The 18427-nt window shown below is 35.7% G+C and overlaps 1 protein-coding gene across 1 annotated transcript in view; it reads right to left on the reverse strand.

Moving 5' to 3' along the window:
• Positions 1–1431: 1431 nt before the first annotated feature.
• The window catches only part of LOC104072462 (arf-GAP with SH3 domain, ANK repeat and PH domain-containing protein 1-like), a gene marked incomplete at both ends in the record, with an annotated part of 58286 nt that continues 41290 nt past the window's right edge, over positions 1432–18427 (reverse strand). The window contains 6 exon segments of the mRNA XM_009577059.1: positions 1432–1490; positions 3693–3759; positions 6622–6729; positions 6732–6773; positions 15867–16095; positions 17435–17542. Of these exon segments, the coding sequence (XP_009575354.1) occupies positions 1432–1490; positions 3693–3759; positions 6622–6729; positions 6732–6773; positions 15867–16095; positions 17435–17542 (613 nt within the window).

Here is an 18427-nt window from a genome sequence, read left to right on the forward strand (position 1 = left end):
AATGATTCTATGATTCTATGAAAACAACACATTTTGACTAGAAGGAATAATTTCCTATTGTATTCAGCATTGCTTTAGTATCATGTAATACCAGCCAAAAAGGTGGCCTGACATTTTACAATGAACACAACAACACTCGCTTTGGATATCACCTACTGCAGTAACACTTCCATGCTATATTTATGGTTATTTGTATCAAAAAAGGAAAACTTTGCATAATTTTCATGAAAGAAATTGTATAGCTACTATCAGATGCCTCATTTTAAAAATGTCTGTGTTGATACTTGTATGTGGCTTTGTTTCCTAGACTTAACCTAGAAGCAAAGGTACAAGCACTGATCATCCGCATTGATTTGAGGCTTAAGTAAATGATATGAGAAAACTGATAGTAGCCCTTATCAAGTGCTTTGATTGAGCCCATCTTAAATTTTCACCTGTATCATTTTAAATCAAGGAAGTGTTGACTTCCTTTGCAGTGGTACCCTATCACATCATTGGTGCCTCTTTCAAAAGATAATACCATGTCATAATAATTGTAATTTAATGAAGTTGAAATTTCACATTTACATTTTCTGTTAAAATGATTTGCACTCTCAGTTTCAGTCATCTAGCTTCATAAGTTTGGACAGGCATCATTTCCTCATCTTCAGGCTCTACAGTGATCACTCAGTCCTACAGATACAATGTATTTTTGATAGATTCTGTATCAGACAGAGCTACAAGGTAGGTCTACTTTCTGTTCTATAGTCAACTGCTGCAAGAACTCAAAAAACTATATAAAACCTGCCATATAAGTTTAAAGAGAAACTAGAAAAAAACATTTCTAAAAAGAAAGGGCCATAAGGTGTTCACTGGGATGATGGTCTCAGCAAGTTTGTCACCAATCTATAAGTGAGCATGTAACAGTACCTCATTCTTTTCAAAGTATAATGACAACAATCGCCAAAACATAGCAATGGACACAACTTACTTCAAGGGTATCAAGAAATTGGACTTACAGATATTAGGAAGGAAAAAGAGTTTACCAACAACAGTGGTCAAGGAAACAGTAGCCCAGAGAGGTTATATCCATGGAGATACTCAAAGTGCGACTAGACATGGCCTTGAGCAACCTGCTCTCACATCAAAAAGTTAGCCCTGTTCTGAGTGGTGAATTGGACCAGCTGATCTCCTGAAGTCTCTCCCAGCTTCAATTAGTTTATGATTTTTTTTTTCTTCCTACTTATGTTCCATAGGTCTAACTATTTTTTTAGTTTAATAAAAACCTTCCCAATCTTCCAAAATCCTTCCAGTTTTGCTAAAGTTTCATGGTTTGTGGTATTTTCGAAATAAAACTTTTGCTGAAAAGATCCATTTATTTAAAACAAGTATCTACTTTCACACACATTTAAAAGATATAATTATGAGAATACCCACAAAGAGAACTCTTACCTTTCTGAGGTAGTTTGGGAAGAACTCTAGGGCCAAGCGCAGTCTTTGCAGTCCCAGTGCTAAATCAACAGATGTGAATTATTAGTGCTTACAACTGTTACAAAATACACTTTTTCTTTCCCAGTTTTCCCCTCTACACATCCATAATTAAAAAAAAAATTACACATTTATTTTGCTTCTTTTGTATAACCATCTTGTCTGTGGATCAATCCTAAAACTTAAAGCACTGTTAAGAATGAACTGCTTTTTTTCCAGAGAAAGAGACATACAAACCCCACACAGCTTTAATGCTACAGGGCAGATTTATTCTACGAACTATGGTATGTGCAAAAATGTACTCTGAAAATAGGTGAAGCTGAAAGACCAGCTTAGTGGGCAGATCCTGAACTTTAAGGAAAATTTGGTCTTTAAAATAATTATACTGAAGCATTCAAAACATAATCTGTTTTTTATATGTCAGTGGTTTGAAGTTTTCCAGGAGTAAGCCTATGCCTTGTAGCCTACTGCATGAGTATGACATTGTATTACACACAAACTCCAGCTGCATTAGGAGACAAAGTCTCTGCTACTCTGAGGAAATACTGATGATTGTGGGAAAACAATATACTTTACTGTGTCAACCTGTGTTACAGCTGCGTTAACTACTTGTAGTGGTAAGCAACAATACAGGCAGAACAGTTGCGAGTAATTTAATTACAGCATAAAAATCTGAGATAGTTGCATATTGCCAAAACTTTCCATCTATGCTTTCTGTTGTAGGTAATTTTTTTCAGAATTAACACGAGGATGGCTCAAATTTGCAAACATGGCATGTGAGCGCAAAACATATTACATATTACAACAAAAAACCCCCACCAAATTTCTTCCACCAAAACCACACCCGAGTCACTTTTATAGAAAAGGACTGTGGAAGAAAAGAAGAAAGCCAATTGATTTAAGGCATAAAAATCAAACAATAAATAATCAAATAAAAATCAGTATCACCTCAAAATGATTACTCAAAAAACAAGGAAAAAGAAAAACGAGTGAGGAATTTGCCAGAATATGTTCAACAGAGCAGAGAGTTTTCTGCATCAACAGCCTTGATTCCGGTATTATTTGCCTCGGAAGCTAATGTTTCAAAATGAGTATGATAAGGCACTTTTATCTTAATTTCCTAGCTTTTTTCAAATAGTCAAAATATATCATGACGCAGAATGGAAAGAACAGCCAAGCTCAATCTTGATTCAAGAAATAATTACCTTGGCCTTTATCTAATGCCATCAAACATGAGTACCACACTTTTACCCTTGTCTTACAAGTATCAAGTATGGCACCAGCTCTTTGTGCTGTAGAACATCACTGCTTTTTCCCTGAATACCCAGTGCCACCTGGATGGATTCAGCAAACATGGCAAATCAGCTGTGCTACCAACAACACGTCCACTGCCTGTCCTGACAAGGCAGTTCACAGACTGAGGAGTGTCCAGAAACTCCACCTACACATCTACTGTGAATTGTTTGACGTTACACATCCATCTCCAGTCATGGCCTGATCACGCACGCTTGCGGTCATGCAAGGTGTTGCCTGAGGCACATGTTCATTAGAATTACCATGCTTTGAACCTCAGGACCTTGGAATCACAACACGGATAAAGGAGTCACAAACACTAAGTGACAGGAATGTATGGCTATCCTTACTACTTCAGCTATTGAAAAAGACACTTGTAATGTACTGACCTGATGAACTACGAGCTAAAAGCAGTTTGTGTTATTACAGACTGTGTGTCAGCACATAAGCTCGACAGACTGGAAAACAGTTAAGCTGGAAGACTGAGATGAATCCTTTCTCCTGTAGAGCTATCTTCGATGCCAGCCTGTACCCAGAGTGACACTTCTGCAGCTACAGGCATGAGACCTCACACTGAAGCAGATAAAATGAAATGCCAGGAGACGTGAAAATAAAACTTTTGTCCTGCTGGACTGTGGTCTGAGGCAACATTCCCCAGCTCAGAGAGCACTCCTGTAGGAGCGGTAGATAGATTCTGGTACAAGTCGTTCTGTCCATCCCACTCAAAGGATGAATTGTGTATGGACAGCTATGAGCAAAGCGTAGGAGGCTCAATGAAGCCAAAGTATTTGAATGGTAGTAAGGCATGCAGAAAACTAATGAAGAAACATAGCTAGGATTTTACATCATATGAAAGGCATTTTTTTTCTAATTTAGGAATTAGTTATCTTTAGATAAATTTTCATCTTTGCCTTCATATACGCAGGTTTTACCTTGACTGCTGAGACATCCCCTCAAACTTGTTTGCAGCCTTAGTTGAAGGTGGGCCCAAATCATTACCTGAGGTGAGAAAAGCACAATTTACAAAAAATGATCATTAGGATAACTGAAATATAATCAGCAGAGGGTGCAACTTAAAGCAAAGTACACATTCTTCCAAGTATCCTCTATACAACATGTCTAAAGATTTTAAAGATCATTCATTATTAATAATTTTGTAATTGAAAAAGCGGCAGGGACCATAATAATCCAACTTGACCTCTCATATAACACATTTTAAAACAACTCACTGGTAGCTCACATCTGCTGGCAAGGAAAGATTGAATGACGTTGCTGAGTTACTGCTGTTTTGAATCTAGTGTTTCAATTTTCTCTGAATAGAAGGAGATACTGCAGTATCAAATCAATTTATCGCAGGTGTTTACATTTTGTGTTATGAGGCACATTGTTTTAAAACCACCATGAATTTGATTTTATTCACAAACATCAAATATCTAAGGATTGGTATTTTATGCTACATAAAGAATAGCCTTTGCTGATTTAATGACTAAGTCAGTATGTTACCATAACCTGAACGTTAACTGTTGGTAAAGAAAAGCTCCTGGATATACTCAGTTCTGTCAAAAGGCAGCAAAATCCAAACCCAAGTGCTTCTGAACTCCTTCAGCAGAAGGCTTCTCTTTCATTAACCATCACCATTGCCACAGTACAATCATAGCAACTACTTTGTTTTAGTGCCTTTATCATTCCCCCTTCCCTCTTCTACTACAGCATGTCTGAACAATCTTAGAACCAACTTCAACAACCATTAGTAAATTTTGTCACTGAAATAGACGTAAAGTGACATTTAATGATCCAAGAACACAAAATACTTCCCATGCAAAAGGATGACATATCTGCCTAGATACCATTCTTAGTGCATTGAAGTCTAAATGAAACAGCAGAAAAGGCTCATGCTAAGCCTTGCTAAAAATATGTTTATATTTAAAAGTGAAAAAAAAAAAAAAAGGGAAAATTAAGGTAAGACAAACAGCAAACCCTTCACATGTAGGTCCTATGGATAAAGCAAGGAAAAATATCTCATGGTTGCTATGGAAATCCAAAATAATCTGAATGACATTTTTAGAACATCTTTGAATAGTAACTTAATTTGCTTAGACATAAGCTAAGGATTGCTCTGCTTGAAACTTCAACTAATGCACAGATTAGAAAACAAATGCTGAAATTCAACGTAACGAGAAATATAACAACACAGAAAAAAGCTCCTGAAAGGGAAAGCAGTGTACATCTGACAATATTCTTAAACCAAAACCACAAAGGCAGATACAAGAAACTCTCTCTTTTATAAACACAAAACTTAATACTTGCTTAAAATGCAAATGACTTTGAAATAAGTTTTTGTACGGGTCTCAGCTAAGAAAAAGGGGAGAAGTTTAGTCCGCAGTTTAGTCTGCACTGTAGAGCAGAAAAGAGACAGAATAAGCAATGTTCTTCTCTGGCCCTGCTTTGAAAAGCTATTCTACTGTTATAAGGTTCTTCGTCTTCAACTCCGCTCCTGCACCTTTCCCAGATTTTCTTTTTCCTTCATCTGTTGTCTTCTATTTTTAAAGAATAGTTGGTACTAGCTTAGCACCTGTTCCTACCACACTTTTCATTCTACTAGTGTTACATCATATAGTATTCCAGTATATGGTATTTTAGGTGCTGTTTTGGACTTAAATATTTGGGTTTTTAAAAATTTTTTAAGTCCAAGCTCTTCAAAATGTCTTTACTACCTCTGAAATAGTACAAGGCTGTTAGACTCCCGAACACAGGAAACATTTTTTTCCATATCCCAGATATCTGAAAAGTAGAGAACTGAAAAGATTGCCATTATTTGTATTCCTTAAGAAAAAGACTTTGCTTTTCATTGGACTCTGTACTACTCTTCAGATTAAATCCTAGATTAAATCACATATTCTACACGAGTAGTCTGTGATTTACCACATTTAACTCAATTTGCTGAAAAAAAAATGGTGCTTTTAGGCTTGCAATTTTTTTTAGGCTAGTAATTTTGTTTTTATATTAGAACAGAGAGAGGATACTCTTAAGGTAGTGTATGGATGAATCCCCTATGTAAGCATTGGATTCCAACTCAAAAGTTTACAGATTTATGGAAATCCTGCCACCAAGACTAAAATTACAGAAAATTACATGGGCCTGAGACTTATAGCTATTGGGAGAAGTTGTCTAGATAGAGCAATGTTTATTGAAAAGAGGAAGAATTTGAGTAGTCTGGAAAATAGTTTCTAAAAAGCTTCTGTCAGAAACACATCCTGTTAAAAAAAAACCCTGCTGTTTTGTATAACTTCAGCAGGTAGGATGCAAACCTATCGGTCTTTGTATATGAACGGACATCACAAAACCTGAAAACATATTAAGACAACACATCCCCACCAGCTAGGTGCGAACACTTTATAGGAGAGATTTGGCATAGAGCCCAAGGAAACAGGCTCTTCTGGCAATCAGGAGAACCGCAGGTATTCATCGAGGTCTATCTGCCCCAAATCAAGATCCATCTAGAGTAATGAGCTGGTCAGAACAGGAGCAGGGGTGAGAAAGCAGATGCAGAGTAGATGCAGCAGATGAGGGGGCTGGGGTGAGGGCAGCCTGGGCAGCTAGGGCAGAGGGAGGGAGGCAGCTGAGGAGATTGAATTGGGCCCCAGGGGAGCGTGGAATATTTTCAATTTTCTCAAGTGAGACTCAGATACAGAAGCCTGGAAGCTACAGTGACAGAAGAGAGAACTGTTGATTTATCTGAGCTGACGTTACATCAAGCTGCAATCATTGGAAAGCAAGCACCAGGTAAAAGAAACCAAAGATCATATATCATCCATCATAAAGGTTTTCCCCTGCCCTTTTGTTTTGCGTTTCAAAACTCACCCCAAGGAATTGGGCCCTTATTCTGGGGTCCATGAGGTAGTGGGCTTGGTGGGTCAGAGAGGGTTCTTTTGTGTCCTGGGGGTGGGGGAGGTGGTCTCTTCTTGGACTGCCACTAGAGGTTTGAGTGCTTAGAGGGAGGGTTGAAGGTGGGCCTGCAAAATAACAAACAATCTTCTTACAAATACATGTGCATAAACGTCAAAGCAGCACTGAAAAATTCACAGTCAGACCCACAGTGAAGTGCAGCAAAAGACTAAAATAAAAAGACAAGCCATGCCAAAACACTGTTTAGATTAAACGACACGTTCACCACATTCTTAACTATCTTAGCTGTGGGAATATAAGCAACTTGACAACGGAATGACACATGTACTCATGTTTAAAAAATACAGGATTAATCACTCCAGGATTTCTAATTTTAGGCATTGTTTAAAAAAAAAAACCCCAAGCAAAAACCCATGAAATCTTAAAATTAAGTAATATTTAGCATGTAGGATTAAAATTACTATTAATTTATACCAGAATTAAATATCTTTCTAGATGGTGTATTATGTGGGGATTTTCTTCCCCTCCAGAGCATCCCATACAAATTAGGGATGGAATAGAAAATCTATCTACAAATTTTCATTGCATTTTGAAAATAGGGTCGTAAGCTTAGTAAGTTTTTCTGTAGTTATTTTCCCTTTTTTCTTGTGGCTTAAATACATCAGAACATGCATTTTTAGAGCAATACAAATTGTTGTTTGCAGTGCATATAAAATAAAAATCAGAAAAGCCCTTTCTGAGGCTGAGATTAGATATTTAGTGGTAGCATTGCTTATAAGAGCTTATGCAGTCACCCCTACCCTTAAAGCCTTTATATTCCCCTGCATCAGTGTTGGCACAAGTATTATTCAACACAATACATGTTTTACAGGATATGGGAAGAGATACAGATTAAAAGACGAAATAACCCAGAGGGAAGACAAGAGTTTTCCCTAATCAACTTCACCATTCACCTTCAAAGCTCAAGGAAGCAGGCAGTGCAGGGCACAAACGAGCAGTTGTCCCCTCACTGCATAAGTCAGCTGCCATTACCGCTGAAAGAAATTACTTGTAACACTTGCCTAAATTAGTTCTACATTAGGTTAGAATAGTTTTAAGGGTTTTGTTGTCAGGGTTTGGTTTTGTTTGTTTGTTTTTTGTTGTTTGGTTGGTTGGTTTTGTAGTTTAATCTAACCAACAAATAACACTTCACTGCAGTCATCATCTTGCAGTAAGTTTTGCATGTAAGAGCCATCACAGGCTCTGGATAAATGCAGAAAATCGACATATAGTTTTAAAAGTAAAGTTTATTTATACCTGAAATTTCAAGTCTATCATCACATATTTTTGTAGCGCTGTAGAACCAAACTGACTATTTTTGAAAACCTAACTTATTTGAACAGTATTTGAGACAAAATCTTCATTTTGTTAATCAGCATATACCCTAACACGCACACAGAACTAGAGCTGCCTCTTTAAAAATATTTATTACCAGTCTCCACAGGTAGACTGAAAATTACCAAAGTCTGCATTCCTTCCCAAATTACTATATATCATAGAAGTATTAAAATCAGTGAAGAATAATCTTTGCTAAAATTCCCTAGGTGAAATATTAAACATTGAAAAAAGTAACATCAATTATCCTATAAGCATGTGTACATTGGCCAGATGTTTTCATTGGATGACCTCCTTCTTTCTTCTTAACCCCAAAGAAAAGATTAATAAAACTGCCCAGAATGAGTTAATGATTCATCCTATTCTTTTCCAGATTCAAGCCTGGAAGGCCTGCTGCTGCTCAGGAAAATCTCTCAACCACAACCCCAGCAGGTATTTTGGGCCTGGCTTTCCATTAATTGCTTACTCTTGTAAATCAAATTACGTATTTTGCCATTGTTCCTCTCAATTTACTTCCAAGTTTATAAAACTACTAGTTGACAAGCAGTCAAATGTTAGTGCAAATTAATAAGATTGTTCCCCAATTTGTATCCTTTCTCATTTTAATTTCTTCCATGAGCTTAAGAAAGCAAGCTAATTCAAACCATGCATTGAAATGTTTCTGCCAGCAAAAATAATAAACTTTTCTCATGCTAAGTTTTGACTGATGATCTCCTAGACTTCTGCAAGTTATAAATTCTTTAGTTTGCTTAAATAAATATGAAGCAAAGGTGGTTTTATAAACCGTAAGTAACTCAGAGTATATCTAGGAGTGGCGAGGGGGAAAGGAAAATTCAATATCCAGTATTAACAGTAACATTATTTTTAAAGCATGTAGAAAACATACAGTACGTCAGTATAGTATTTTTCTCTTGTCCTGACATCTCGAAAAAGTTACACACTTCCAAAATGTCTGCAAGTGGGAATGGTCAACACTGCTGTCCTACCACCACCTCGTGTCCTCCTCTTTGTACTGCACCGCCGCCTTACCACTCAACGCTAACACTGTCTCCAGCCCTGCCACAAGTGACAAATAGTTCAAACTTGGCTTAAAGGAAAAAAAGTGGAGGAAATGCATTGAAATAGCATTGTGTGCTTATTGCAAAAATAAAACTTCAGGCATTAAGTAAAATTTGTATTTTTTATTGCTGATAAAATGAAGAATCCTTCTCTACAAAAATAAAATTCAGTAGGATTAAAAACTCTCTAAATGTGGTTATGTGGATATATTTTATGTTTCACACTAATAATATATCTCCAGACATCACAGAAGAGTTGAAAAATATTATCATTTCATAGCTTTCAAAAGTTCACATGCCATACAACAGTTACAGGGAAAAGGTGTTACGGTATTAAAAACAGTGCACCTTTTCAGACTCCTAGTATTTGTTCCTATATTAATTTCATGGAAGGAATAAATATGAATTCATAAGTCATACACTATTGATTAGATGGCTGAAATACAAAATAACTTACTTTCAAATAAACAGAATACAAAGGAAAACTTCAAAACATCTTTTCAGAAAGAGGTATAAGTCACATCACGCTTTGAATAAAACAAACGTGGGAAACGTTCCGGAATCTAAATGAGTTTATGGAAACACCTGGTGGAATAATTCAAAAATCTGATGATGTATGAAGCGTCGGTAAAATTATTATAAAATACTTTGTATTACATATAGATATATATATACACACACACAAACACAAAATCTCAAAAAAATTCTTACATAGTATTTTTAACTATGCGAGGCTAGCCAGATATTTCTAAGCAATAATCAGAGCAGTTATTTTTCTAGATCAAAGATATTTTGTGATTCTAACCAGGCAGCAAGTAAGCCAATCATTTCTTCTCCACAGTCATCTTAATGATGATTTCTCACATAGTTGTAAGTTCACATTTCATGTAAATAATTTTCCTCACACAAGAGAAAAAAAAATCTTGACCTAGAATTTTTTAAATTTTGCTTCCGTTGGGCTCTCTTTTCTTCAGTTAGCTGGGAAGCAGTTGCTTTCAGTAAAGCTGTTGTCATCTTTTATTACTTTTTCTTATTACAATGATCACGCTTTCATGTGCAAATAGACCAAATAATCTCAAATTTATTGTACGAAGGTAAATAACTGGAAAAGGTCTGCAATTAATAGTGAATTGCCCTTCAACTTTTGTGCAGTTAGTATAGTATCTATTAATTTGTGTACTTGTGAAATCATGCAAAGCTGTTACCATCCACACAAGAAATGGTGGGTTTAGAGTGTAAAAACCTCACATTTGTATTTATTTTTTACCACTTAACGAGAGATACAGATTAACCAGTATTCCAGTTAATGGCAGAACGGGTACTGCAAAGGAAAGGAAGTTTATATTAAAAATAGTATTTTCATTAACAAGTGTTATTACAATTTTTAATGTTCTTATGAGTGACAATTTTGGAAAGATATTACTAAAAGTCTTCTTCAGTTTGTCTTACTTCAGATCATATATCTTCAGTACTAAAAATAAGACCATAATTAAAGAAAAAATTATCACAATCACAAGAAACAAGAAAGCTGAGAATATACAACACTAGCATCTGAAGTATATTCTATAATTAATGCTAAAAAAAGTCCTGTTTCAAAAAAAAAGACCCAACATTTATATTAAAGAATATTGTCTTTTGGGTTGATACACAAATATAAAGAAACCACATACAATCAATAGTTGTCAGCCTTCCCTTCCTGTTATGGTACTAAAAAAAAAAAATACAGAGTTTGAGTGGGATAGCTAGTATTATTTAACCAAAATGTACAACACATTTAGAAGAATATTTTAAAAAATTAAGTCTTTAAGCGTATGCAAGGGAGCCGTAGAATCCTGAAAGCATTCAAAATAAACAGAAGAGACTGGATGACCTCAAAGGCTGAGGTAACAGAAATGAGATTAAATACAATAGTATATACAGTGTTAAAATTCTAGACGAAGAAAGCATTTGTACCTTAAATTAGGGACTCCAGTTGAAAATGGTAGTAGAGACTACCTGTGTAATGCCTGATACGCCATAGTATGATGAAATCATGACAAAATAAATAGGACGAAAGGATGTTTTGATGTAGTATTTCCAGCAGAAACAGCAAGGTTTTAATACTGTCCCTACACTTCCAGTCACTTATATTTAAGAAAGCTGATTTAAACAGCAAAGCTACAGAGAAGGGCTAGTACGATGAAAGGACAACTTAAACGATAGGAAAATGAAAATACTCTTCTATCAAAGAAGGTGAAATATGCTTGGTTTGTTCAGTTTAACAAAACAGAAAGGGAGACCTGTATGATTGCTCTCCAGGTAGTGCCTTGGCTTGGACACCAATGACAGAAAAATCACTGAAGCTAAATGACAATGTTGGTACATGAACAAAGTAATTTGGACTTGGGAAGATTTCTAATCCTGTGAGCAATGCAGTCAGACAACTTCTAGAAGTTACTAGTAAATGCAAATAAGCTAATTTGGTTAGAAATTGAGTCTGATCAAGTGAAGAAGCAGATTATACTGCAGATGGTGTCTGCAGTACCAGTGGACTGGAACTATGAAGGAAGTGCCTTTGGGTTTATGTGCCTAACACAGAGCTGCAAAAGAGTGTGTAAAATATACAAATTTGTAAGCATTCAAGATCCAAACATAACTTCATGACATAAAATTGATCCCTGACCTCCGTGTTCATCCCGTATGACAGAAATAGGCAGAACCATTAAAAATAAATTAGCTTTCAGCTAAAATTAAGGAAACCTGGCTTAAACTGCCTAACACTTCTACAAAACTAGTTAGCAACACTGCCCTCATATTGGATTTGCAATTAAGATTGTGCAAAAGTTTATTTAGCTACTCTGCCGAGTCATGCAACTACTTAAATGTTGATTTTTTTTTTTTGTAAAACAACAGGCAGAAGACCTGCTAGATGTCTGGAGCCATAACACAGGTGTAAGCTGGAAAGACTAATGAAAAAGATGATTTTCAGAATGTTACAGACTAAAGACTTGACTGACAATACAAGTTGAACCTGAATAAGGTTAGATAAACTGCTGGAAAAGGCATACAGTGGTTGGCTTACACAGCTACTGTACTCTGTAAAAGTATTTTGTACTTTTCATTCTATTAGGATTAACTAAAGCTGTAGCAGAGATGGCAGAAAGCAAGATGAATCCACAAATGATGTGGTTTAGTGTCTTAGCCAATATTCATTATCAGTTCAGGCTCACTCATCAGCCTTTGCACAGAAACAGCTGATACGCAGGCACACCTTTTACACTGTTGTTGCAGGGACCTTCAACTTCAGAACTGATAGCAAATATTAACAGAGTAGCAGTAACTTGAAAATCGTTAGAGCTATCTGCTTTGTAAGCATCAATAAACCCAAAGACAAATCTTGCTCCAGCATTTTTAAGAATTTTTTTTAAAAGTTATCAAACTCGAAAATCTGAACTTGCATTATAATGATATATGGAGGAACTTAAAAAAAATCTCCATATATATGTATTCCAACAACTGTACCTATACAATTTTTACAATTAATCAAACTAATTTTTAGACACCATACCACTAAAAACCATGGGCAAGAGTGGTGTGCATCATGTAAATCACTCTAAACTTACCTTCTTTCCCCAACACAAAGTTCAGAGTTGATGGCTTCCACTCCACTGTGGCATCTCAGCAAACACCATGGAACCTTGCTACCAAGGAACTTCACTGGCGAATGACGCCAGCTTACAGAGGGCTAAAGGGAGGTGTTTTTGTTTAAATACACAACATGATTTGGAAAAGAGTTTTATCTGTATGTCTCAAAGGATATAAAACGTTAGGAAACACTAAAAACCTCTGCCTCCTTCTAACATATGGATCCCACCAGCTATCCACTCCCTACAGACTGTCTCCATGTTTTAGCAGAGTCCCATGGTATCTACTGGGGCCTCCCAGCAGAGCAGGGATAAAAATTGGATTACAACTGGGGACAGAAGGTAAGCTTCAATTTAATTACAGATTCAATGCTTTTCTTACTCTTGCTGTTTAGGGATATTAGCTCAAAAGATAATACTATGTTTTCATATAATCTTAAATCAAATACGTAGCTATTAAAATGGACTTTTCTAACAAACAAAAGCATTTGATAAGTAAGCTTGTATGTTAAACTTTGATGTAAGGGATATATTCTATTACTACTAATCTCAAAAGAGCAGATAAATTCTAAAGGATTTTTTTTTCCTACAGAAACAAAATTATCTCAGACTGTTTCAAAATTAAGATGTGTCACCAGTGTCTTATGGAAGTGGAGAGTCTCTGCTTCTTTTTGTTCTAAACAATCTGTTTGGGAACTGGAAGGGGGGAGATGATAACATGTAGCACATTTTATAATGAAGCATAAGTGCATCTGCAATGATGCTTCTAGAATGACTTTTCCACACTGATGAATGTTCTATGCATTTGTCACTTTGTTCCCCTGTCATTTTGAGTCTGTTAAATTACTCGTTACACATGCATGTATTTAATGGAAGCTTCTAAAATTGATTAAATCCTTTACAATATTATTGAATGGAAATAAACCAAAAAAACAGCGTCACTCAGACTGTAAGATTTTGTCACGTTTGAAGCAGAGAAGCCTAGTGACTTTAACGTAACAGTAGTTCCATTCAACCTCTCACTCAGACTTACACTGTGAATCTGGCATTTTCCACTCTGATGAAGTAGTTAATGTTACTATTACCATTAGAAGGCAATAGTTCTCTGTATTTTGTGATAATATCATATTATTTCATTGTAATATAAATAAGGATTTCTTTTGCATAATCCTTGACATCAAAACACACAAGAACTCAACGCTTCATTTCTTTCCAAGTAGCTTTGGTGTTGTGTTGATTCACTGATCTGGTAGTTTGCAGGAACACCTAGGAAAATGTCTAACATTTCTGAAACTTGAATACATACTTAGAATGAAATATGCACATAAATATTTCCCTTCCTGGAGAAAAAGACAATTTTCTGAATAAGTCTGTATGAGAGCTACACTATATAATGACAAAGAAATAATGTTCATTATAATCCACTGAAAGCTGACAACATACTAAGCAGTGTACAGAGAGACACACAACCCAAACTTCTTAACCTTCTTAAGGAAATGGGATTCATGATTTGTTTCCAAGTCTTGCAACTTTATGACAAAAAAAGTTATCCTAGGTCAGACTGAAGGAACATCTAAGGCAGTATACTGTGTCTTACAATGGACAATCAGTAGCAGACTGTTAGAGCATGTAAAAAAGATGGGGGAAAGGAAGGAAAAAGTTAGAATCTTGTAATGCCAACAGGAAGGTTAATAAAGTTACAAGGACTAGAAATGAGTCCCCAATGAAACTGATATAAAGAAACTTGGATTATGAAATCTCATGTGAAAAACGCATACCCTGGCAAAATTGCTTTGCCTCTTAATGAAAAACAAACCTGTTTAGATAAGGAGAGCCAAGGGATTCATTTGAAAGTTGCCAGTACCTGAGAAAGACTGATGGTGGAACAGCGGTTCTTAAGCACAGCATCTGAACCATGTAAAAGCAGACACCTGATGCCAACACACTCTGTTCTGTCCCTTTTACTCTTTCACATTTTAGCGAGAGCATGTCTTCATTTTCTTTGAAAACAAAGTTAACTGCCAGTTGAGGAAATGAAGTATGAAGTTACAGCAGTGCTAACAAAAGGGAGCATCAGCATAACTGCTGAAGCCTTAAACTATACTGTAGTCTTCATCACAACTAAAGTTTCCGCTAACAAGTCTACTGTAAAAACATGATTTGGCTATTCTAAATTAAATATGTTAAAAAAAAGGGAAAAGATGAAGGGTTTTTTTTTGTTCTAAAAAGTAGATTTGCACAAATTATAGTAAAGTAGCAGGTTTTGTTCCCTAAATACATCCTCTAAACTAGAAGTTTACAGCTATCTAGGTCAAAGAACCACCATCCGCTACAGCTGCAAGAGTAGGTCTCATACGGAAATAAGTTCTCTTCCCTTTCAAGCACTACCAAGAGTGTCACTACTATTATTAAGAATAAAAAGCATCTCATTCATTTCAACTAAATGTAGATTGCAAAACTCATTGATCTGTAGCACAAACCTTCCTTATGGATAATTCTACAAGAGCAAAACAGTTGTTTCACCTAATGAAGAATGGGTGATGTTTAGTTTAGACCGCCAGTGTATAAGTGACTTGTTAACTCTCTGGCAATAGGTTTGGTATTTTCGCTGTGTTCTTTACACCCCTCTAGCACTCACCAAAATGGAACAATGGAAGAGGAGGGTGTTGATGCACTGAGAGGGAAGGAACTTTAATACCAACCTGCTTAGCACTTCACAGGTCATTCTGGTATTTTTCTTTTTCCACACTGTCTGACTGCAAGGAGAGGGAGTCGTCTTACACCTCCTCTCCTCCAAACCTTTGTTTCTTCACTCTCTCTGCCAGACACTCCAGAACACATCATCGTATAGCACTACGCACCATTAGCCTTCTTCTAAAACACTTGTATTTTTGTGACTGTAAATGCTTAAAAATGCTTCTCTAAAATATGAACAGGATTTCTACATAAAAAGAACCAACTGTTACTTAGCAGAGTATTACTTTAGTTTTTCACCCATTCATGTACACTAATGAGTCCATATTACCACATCAACGTAATAAGAAAAACAAGCTACATCTTGAAACAGTGTAAAGCACCTACTTAAAAGACTGTGGAAAAACTGTGAAAAAATGATTGCTCGCAAGCATAGTTTGAAGACACTTGCCTTTGCCAGCATTTCTAGGAGGAAGAGGAGGAGCATCTGCAGTTGGAGAGGTGGGTGAATCTGTGCTTGTAGAAGCAAAGATCTGATTGGTAAAAGCTCCATAGGAGAGTCTTTGCTTGTCTCTAGGAGTGCTAAATGCAGGATGAGTCATTTTGTCTTGGGGAGAAATGCTTGAAGAGTGACAAAAACTTTGGGGTCTTGGAGATCTTTCTTTTTTTATAGGACTAGGCTGTGAATAGAAAAACAAATACATTATACAGCTGTCTAAATACTAAATATAGTTAATATGTTTGGGAAAGAATATAACAGAACATATTCTAGTGAACATGAGCATAATTTCTTTCTTTATTGGACAAATAAGCCCACATTCCTCCTTTTCTCAATGATCCAACCTGAAAGATCCTCTCCTCTAACTGAAAAATAAAGATTGTAACATCAACAAATCATCACGTACGCCGTTAGATTTATTCTTAAAGCAGTAGACACAATAATATACTAAATAATATGTTAGTGAAAGGCTAGTAAAGTTTTTAGAATATAAGAGTAATTTTCAGTTCAAATAGCTCTTTACTCAGACCAGACAGTTATCCTCAAAGATCAAGTATATTACCCCACTGACACATATTAGAAATAAAATAACCACTTCTGACACTAGATTTATTTGTTGACTGAACTAGCAATATATTCAGTAGTACACCTCTTCTTTAAACGTATATAGTTGCTCTTTGAAGAAATTTTACACAGCAATTTTTGACGGCTGTACATTCATAGCTGCACATGGAGCACAATCTGTTTCATTGTAGCTCTGGTTCAGGCATGCTATTATCTCCAATACAGCATTAGTCATCCTCCTGAGGCTCCTTGCACAGATAATCATTTTGTCTCTACTGTCCTTGAGGACATGTAAATTATTTTGGTTTCTGAATTTTTCAGTCCCAAGTGTCACAGAAAGTGAAAAGTTGACCACATTTCTTTCTACAGCACCCATATAAAATAGGAGAGGTGTATTTGCATTTATTACAGAAACAGAGCACAGAGTAATTAACTGACTTGCTAAAGTAGGACACTGAAGCTAAATTTTCACATGTTCTAAGATGGCAATTATCCCATGCCCTCAAGTTTTGTCTTTCCATTACTTCTTTTTTTAATCAGGAATAAAATGCACAGCACAGTTTGTGAAAAAAATAGAGTTATTTATTCAACAACTAGGTTTTTAATTAATTTATGGAAAAAAAAGCTTTGGATTTCCTCCAGCTAAAAATTAACAACCTAGAATTCAGAAGGGGACAAAATGACAAAGTAATCTACATTTACTGATTTATCTTATATTGTATGTCTTGTCAAAGCAAAACTTCTGAACCTTGAGTCCATAATAACTAGGTTGACAAAGTGTATTCAAAAAGCACTTCGGCAGTCTTTAATACAGGCCTCAAAACTAGCTTTTTTTCCCCCAAAAAAAATCTATGAGAAAAAAAAGGTTAAAGTGGGTCTCTAATTTCTATTCCTTTTCCACAGAACAGAAATTTTGACAGTTTTTGTGCAAAGCTGTATCAGTAATTCATGCTCACCTTATCATCTAAGTCATCATCACTTTCATCAATTTCTTCCTGCCGAAGATTCCATTCATACTCTACATGGACATGTGGGTTTAGCTTTCCTGCCTTGGCTTGAGAAAGCTGAAAGAAATAACAATTCTTGTTAAAATACTTGCTGTTCCTGTGGTGTCAACGAGTTCGTTTTGTAACAGCAAGCAATAAACTGAAATATTTACAGGTTTAAAACTTTTCCAGACATTAAAAAGAAACAATTTCAGGGCAATCACACAAACATCCTTCATTTATTTGAGGTATAGAAGAACAGCTAAAAGGCAAAAAAGGAATGTTTTCTCAAAATGGGTAGAAGTTGCCATGTTTGACAAGCTTTTGAAAAGATGACATGAAGAGAAGGTATAGGCACAAAAGCAGAATGCATCTGGACCCCTCCTTTCCAAAAAGGAAAGGCAAAACCTATTTATAAATTCTATTTACTATTACCCCTCCAAAATCACAATCCTTGTGTTGGAATCAAAATAAAAGGTATTTATCCTTTATTTAAATATTTCCCTCCCTCTCACTGGATGAGGCCAATGTGTCTTAAGCACATTCCTCTACTTTGCCAGCCCAAATAATGTATTCACATTCTTTAAAAATCTATTACTTCAACGATCAGCAAAAAAAGAAAATTGCAGTTCATGATTATTCTGAGGAGATAAATTCTCTTTTTCAGGGCTTAGATTTCCCACCATTATTTATTCCTTCACATCTTTTGAAATGTAGTCTACTTGGTACTAGTTGATTCAGGAGAGCCTTTAACCATCTTCCCGAAATAAAATTTGGAAGAAAGTAAGTATTTTCAATCTGTTACGTAAGTATTAATGAACCCACTTGAGTTCAAATTGAATTTAATTACACAGTTAAGACTCCAGCTACGCAACAGAAATTAGCTTAGTACATCTACCATATCACAAACATCTAGATATTTATTTTGTACTTTTTTATTGCCCATGGTAAACATATGCTCAT

This window comes from Fulmarus glacialis, unplaced genomic scaffold (genome assembly GCF_000690835.1).
Source record: "Fulmarus glacialis isolate BGI_N327 unplaced genomic scaffold, ASM69083v1 scaffold16694, whole genome shotgun sequence".
Taxonomy (NCBI): Eukaryota; Metazoa; Chordata; class Aves; order Procellariiformes; family Procellariidae; genus Fulmarus; species Fulmarus glacialis.